Source organism: Hordeum vulgare, chromosome 7H (genome assembly GCF_904849725.1).
Source record: "Hordeum vulgare subsp. vulgare chromosome 7H, MorexV3_pseudomolecules_assembly, whole genome shotgun sequence".
Taxonomy (NCBI): domain Eukaryota; kingdom Viridiplantae; phylum Streptophyta; class Magnoliopsida; order Poales; family Poaceae; genus Hordeum; species Hordeum vulgare.
In genome coordinates, this window is record NC_058524.1 from 300567540 (window position 1) to 300573814 (window position 6275).

General features: G+C 40.0%; 1 protein-coding gene across 4 annotated transcripts; it reads left to right on the forward strand.

Moving 5' to 3' along the window:
* The first annotated feature begins 2273 nt into the window (after nt 1–2273).
* On the forward strand, nt 2274–5842 carry LOC123412326. 4 transcript variants are annotated; one of them, XR_006613470.1, is made up of 4 exons: nt 2274–2895; nt 3859–3984; nt 4970–5100; nt 5767–5842. XR_006613470.1 is itself a non-coding variant. In XM_045105282.1 (3 exons), the coding sequence occupies exons 1-2, from the start codon at nt 2546–2548 to the stop codon at nt 3977–3979; spliced, it is 471 nt and encodes a 156-aa protein (XP_044961217.1). In that variant the 5' UTR covers nt 2274–2545; the 3' UTR covers nt 3980–3984; nt 5783–5823. The 4 variants fall into 4 exon arrangements, 1 of the variants encoding a protein (XP_044961217.1); XR_006613469.1 differs by having other exon boundaries at nt 5783–5823; XM_045105282.1 differs by lacking the exon at nt 4970–5100 and having other exon boundaries at nt 5783–5823.
* Nucleotides 5843–6275: the final 433 nt, after the last annotated feature.

A 6275-nucleotide genomic window follows, 5' to 3' on the forward strand; every position in this document is an offset into this window, starting at 1 on the left:
AAAGTTTGTGGCTAACAACTTTGTGAAGGAAGTACTAGACAGGAATATCCTGAAGAGTTGAACTTTTTCCACATCTTCTATGTGCCCAAAACATAGCTCTCCACAATATTTTAGCCCCATCTAACAATTCATGTGATCTCATCATCCAATCTTTGTTCCTAGTAATATTTTCATTTTGTGAAGAAACTACATTTTGTATTGCTTTATAGTTGATGAAAATTTGCCACGGGATGAAACTGACCATATAACCTCACTTCACCAAATTTTAGCTCATTTAATTCAGCCAGTTTCCCTCAATATTTTTCCCAATATTCTATCCAGTAGAGAGCATTGTGAAGGAAGTACAATTTTTGTTTATCCAAATTTTATGAAATTTTATAGTGCCTTAATGTGCCCAAATTATCATCCTCCTCCAAATTTCAGCTCAATCCAATCATCTATGTGAACCCAGTTTAAATTACCATTTTCTGTCCGGATTGGCACATTGTGAAGGAAGTGTCACTTTGGCATGTCCAAATGGTATAATTTTTTACAGTGCCTTCATATGCCCAAATTAACATCATACACCAAATTTCAAATCAATCCATTCATTCATTTGATCACAGCTTCAACATCCGTATTTCTGCACAGTCTGTTACATTGCAAAGCAAGTGCCACCTAGATTCATCCATTTGAGCTAAAAAAATTCCAAGAGAGTCTCCTTAGTAGATGATCATCCTCAGCCAAAAGTTAGGCCCATTGTCTATGTGCATTACCTGTACCGCTAATCAAATACTTGGCTGCTAATTCATGTTTGAGCTTAGTTCAGTCTCCTTGTGAGATTATTCTATTATATTCTTCTTTCTAACAGCTACCGAGGGATTGTCCAACCCACCATACATGCCTATTCCACCCAGAATGCATGGCTACGCAATGGTGAGGCGGTGACCATGCGGCTGGCATGCAAGTTCACGCGCTCTGGAGTTGGGGCCCTCGACCACCATCCAAACCTCGAAGTCAAGCCACCACACCATGTATTTGTGATTAAATAGATACTTATGTACCTATAAATGATTTTTGGGAAAATAAAGAGCAAACTATAATGCAGCTGCAGTTCAAATTTAACCCGCTTCCATCTGAATCGACATAAGTTTGTCTTTTTCACGAGAGGTGGATAAAAGCTTTTAACACCCAACCATTTTGTCAATTGTAAATTAAATATGGCCTAGTATTTTAGAAAAATGATTTGGTCCAATTTTGAAACAAATATATGGTAGGTGCTTCACACAAAAAATCATTTTGGGCACTTGAAAAATGGAAAATGATTTTTACATACAAGGAAAATGAAAACTTCCTTAAGAAACATTGTTTTCCATTCCAATATGCACCCTTCTGCAAAATATGAGATCATTTGAACAAACTATGGCATGAAAGCTATCATAATATTGAACATTTGGCTTGAAATCCATTGATCTTCACACATGATGGCTCATTTTTTAGAACACTTTTTTAAAATAATTACCGTATTACAAGCTTAATATTTTTCCTCGTAACTTGGTCACATATGATGACACAATGCGAAGGTTTTGCATTTTTTTGATTTTTTTTAATTTGTTATGCTCGTTTCAAAATGCGGTCGAAACAGCGGGCATGACCGTTCATAGCTAGGGGTTGAATCTTGCCAAAATTTTGTTGGATCTCTGATTAAATAGATAGTTATTTACCTAAAATGATTTTTTGACAAAGTCATGAGAAAACTATGAGGTACCTCTAGTTCAAATTTGACCCGCTTCCTCGTGAATGGGCATAAATTTGTCTTTTTCACGAGAGGTGGATAAAAGCTTTTGACACCCAACCATTTGGTCAATTGTATATTAAATATGGACTAGTATTTTAGAAAATTGATGGATTCCAATTTTTCCAACAAATATTTGGTAGGTTCTTAAAAAAAACCATTTTGCCACTCGGAAAATGATTAAAAAAGCTAGAAAGACCGGAAATGCATACAAGTTGGTCCTCATCTAGAAAATATGGTCTAACTCTAGTGAAAATTTGTGTGGTGCCCTTTTGCAAAATATTTTTGATAGATGCTTCACAAAATTCCTCTATTTTTAGTACTTTAAAACTGTTTTAAATCATTGATTTTTCGAACCAATGAGAAATCTTCTCACGGATCGATGACATGGCATCCATCCATAACTCCAACCCACATCCATCCATCCATCTATCTATAGAAAAAAAAGATACCCCACCCGCAGCCCAAACCCTAGCTCACGCCCCCCCCCCCCATCGCACCCTTCCTCCCGATCCAGTCCCCTCCACTAGAGCCACCAGCTCCCCCCACCTCCGATCCAGTGCCGCCACCCCAATCTTCTCCCAGATCCGGCGCTGCCGCACGCTCACCTCTCCTCCTACTCCCAGATTCGGAGTAGCCGAGCCTCTCCAAGCCGCCCGCGCTCGCCGACGCAGCCTTCTCCCCGGCACCCGACACCTCTCTCTCACCCACCACCGCCACCGCCTCTCACTCCCGTCGAGCAGATCAGATCAGATCAAGACCTCAGCGCTCATGTATCCAGACGGAGCTGGCTGCTGGCAGTTGCACTCCTCTTGCTCCTCCGCTTCCTACTTCCAAGCATCCATCCCATCCCATCCATCGTCACAAGCCCCCACGCACCACCAGCAGCGCTGTCTCCGTTGCCCGCCGGCAGCCCTCCTTCCCCCCACATATGGTCTGGAGGCGGCTGATCTCCCGCGCCCGCGGCTACCCTGTCGTCCCTGCCGCCCCGCGGCCCACGCCGTCGCGTCCCCGTCCGCCGGCGGGCCCAGCCGCGGCCGCGGCCTCGCCGCTGCTGCGCCTTCTCCTCCCCCCTCTCCCCGCCTCACCACCGCTTTCTGCCTGCCCCGCTGTAGCGACAGGTGAACTGAGGATATGTTCGTCAAGATGAATTTCATGTTGTTTGTCTATGTGCTCCATGTATGCATTCTTTTTCATTGCCCACGAGGATATGTTCGTCAAGATGAATTTCATGTCTGGTTCTGCTTGGATTGAGTATAATTTTTGTGTGAACTGAGCTAAATATTGTGTAGCCTCCCGCCCTTTGCTTATGTGTTGCTTCTCATCGTCATTTCCTTGGGTGGGTTCGTCACTTTAAGTTCTGATCTTACCTACTGTTAGTCGATTGGTCTGGCCGATTGAGTGTTCATTTGTATTCTGTTAAAATTCATTGTTGCTATCGGTGGTTATCTGCTTAGTTATTTCTGGGTACATGTCACTAGATAGGTTCTGTTTCTCGGTAGTCTGGAACTGGAAGATATGTTCTATTAGCGAATTTGAGTCTATATGTCACGGTGATGTCCTCGATCTGCACAGGATTAAGTCCGTGCCATGTTGTTTTTCCATGTGTCCCATATATGGACTCTTCTTCCTCGCATACGAGGAGGGGTTTGTCAAATATGAATTTTTTGTCTGGCTCTGCTTCGATTCAGATTGTCCTGATATTAGAATCACATCGTTTTAAGTCCATTAAAGTTGACCTGCTATTGGATTCAGATTGTTTTGAGTATTGGCCTGGTATTGGATTCATATTTTTTTGGGTACTTTAATTGGACTGCTATTGGCTTCATATTTGTTGAGTACACAACAATTGGCATGGTATTCATACTATTCAAGCTTTGATGCACGCACGCTGGCAATCACTCCTTATGGCTGAGTGGTGAGGCTCGATTGCTAGTTGGTTGCCCGATTGGGATGGTGTTTGATTGCATATAGTCTAATCTTCTACTCGTAATCTAAAGAATGTGCAACAGGATTCAGACTCAGCCTGTCTGTTTTGTGTTTATTATTCATTTCATCTCAATTTGGATTTGTTCATTTGGCAGGGTGACTAGTTATATGAATTTCAGCAGCTCTGTGAGGTACAGAGCGACAAGGCAACCATTGAAATTACAAGCCATTTCAAGGGAACGGTACATCAGATTCAGTTTGCACCTGGTGACATAGTAAAGGTAGCTTTGGATGATTACTAGTTATAAGTGTTTCATTTTCTTGTTGATGTTGGTGTTCCTTTTTTTATTAGATCTTGGAATAACATTATTATTCCCCTAGGAGTTCTTCCAATCTGAATAGATTTATGAGATTTTTGGTGCATTTGTTGGTGTGCTAATGTCTTGAGAGTTTGTAATCGACTCATATTCATCCTCAGTAGGTTGTTCTGTTCTCTTTTGTTTTCTGGGGGATAAAATTTCCCCTATGTGTGATATTTTGCAACATAGGTTACCCAACATCATCGCTTTGAGTCAAATCTATGGCTTTGCACCTGCTTCACCATCAGAAGAATCACTCCTTCTGTTAGATGATGCTTATTAGTGAGACGCTAAGGCCCCTGCGCAAGGATGAATTGTGTGACTGAACCTTGTCCATGCACACCATTTTCTTTAGACTATTCTACAAATTGGTTTACTAGGTTGTACACTAGCCCTGCTATGTGTTACCGCATAATTGCCGGTTTAGGTTACAAAATCTGTCTAATTAGCCCTTACAATTGCTATTAGGTGTGTCACGGATTGAGATTGCATTAGCTACACAATACCCATGATCTTTGCTCTAAATATTTGTTGCACATTCGGCACTAATTTTTGTCTCAACTCTCAAGTGCTGACCTAAGTAGTGGAAGCCAAACCTATATTAGCGTGGAGAAGGTCCTTTTAGTATACTATGGAGACATAAAAGTTCATTATCGCTCCTTTTAGCATACTATTGATGAATTAAGAAATTCCATATGGTTTGGGTTTCTAAATTCAGTATATCCTATTCATTTAAATTCATATTACCACTGCATCTAAAATAACTTGGTGTGCATAGTGTCAAAATATTCATGTGATCTCAAACTTGTGGCCAAACTGTTGTACATTATGTTTTTAGTAAGAAGCTCAAGTTCTTAACACAAACTTGCTAAGTTTTGAACACTAACTTTAATTTATGTTCATGCAGGAAATGGACTGATTCCTTTGAAATTCCTATGTTGGAAACAGTCCCTTACTCCACTCACGTAACTGTAAAATGTGTCCCGCTTCTAGGTTTCCAGCACTTGAATCTTTCGTTAGGAGAGTTTGAAGATGTTGGTATATTCTCAACCATTGAATGCTTTTAGTCATCCTCTTTGCTCGAGTAACAATGTTCAGAACAACTCTTGTCTAGTCTCCAGGATAATAAATCAAATTCTTTCATGTTTCCAAAAATACTTGTACTCCATGTTTCCAGAAAACAGTAGCATCACACATGTCGAAAAATACTATAATAAATTAGAAGTAAAAATACTAGAATAAATTAGAAGTGGATCATTGCTTGATTTGTATACTCGATGACCAGAACTCGTTCAAGAGCTCTTTAGTCCTTCCAAAACAAGGTCTTGATGTCCCCCTTACAGAAAAATGTTGCATGATGCGTGTATGCATGTTGCGTGTATGCATGTTGGATGGTCACGTTCTAGTGTACTAGCTAGCTAGTAAGCATTGTTTGGTTAGTGCTCTCCTGCTTGGTTGGCTAAACATATTCGTTTGTTTGATTTGGCTTCACAGCTACATATTTTGATTTGAACTTGGCCTATGTTTATGCCCAATTTATGTTAATTATCTTGAATGGTGTGGTACCGTGTCTATGCGCGCACTAAGTGCATGTCTCTCTCACTTTTGTTCGCATTTCTTTTAACATCATCTTCAGGATGAACACAAATCTTTTTATTTCTAATATTTTTTATATTTATTTCCTTTTGATTGATTCATGTGCAGTGTAATGTTCTTGTAGGATGACAAGTTGTCGCATCTCGAGCATGTCTCATAGGAGAGTGGAATGAAGTCCATTGTACTGTTGGGATAGTAGGAGATGTGCCATTGTTCTATTGTGCAATTCTGTCCGTTCTTGCTATATTCCTGTGTAAGGAAATGTATTCATGAGATGAGTTATTGTATTATGTAAACCTGGGAGATGTATTATGTTATGTTATATGATGGATGGTTTTAATTCGACTTGGAGTTTTCTTGATTTGAATATGAAATAGTGTTGTATTTAATATTGGACAAATAATGGGTTGAAAAGGCCCAACAAATAGAAATGAAACCAAGTTCTAGAACAAAAAGTTGTTGAATTCAAAAATGGAAAAAGGCCAAAACTGAAACTGGACCAAATGTATTTGGGCACTAAAAGGCTAGGGCCCAAATTATAATGATACAAAAAAATTTGAAAAAAAATTACTAGAAGTGGTTGTAAATAGGCTAAGGCCCAAAAACAAGCCCAATAA

Coding starts and splice junctions, on each gene's coding strand:
- LOC123412326 (XM_045105282.1), top strand. CDS start 2,546: ATGTATCCAGACGGAGCTGGCTGCTGGCAGTTGCACTCCTCTTGCTCC. Junction 2,896..3,858: donor CTGCCCCGCTGTAGCGACAG/GTGAACTGAGGA, acceptor TTCATTTGGCAG/GGTGACTAGTTATATGAATT.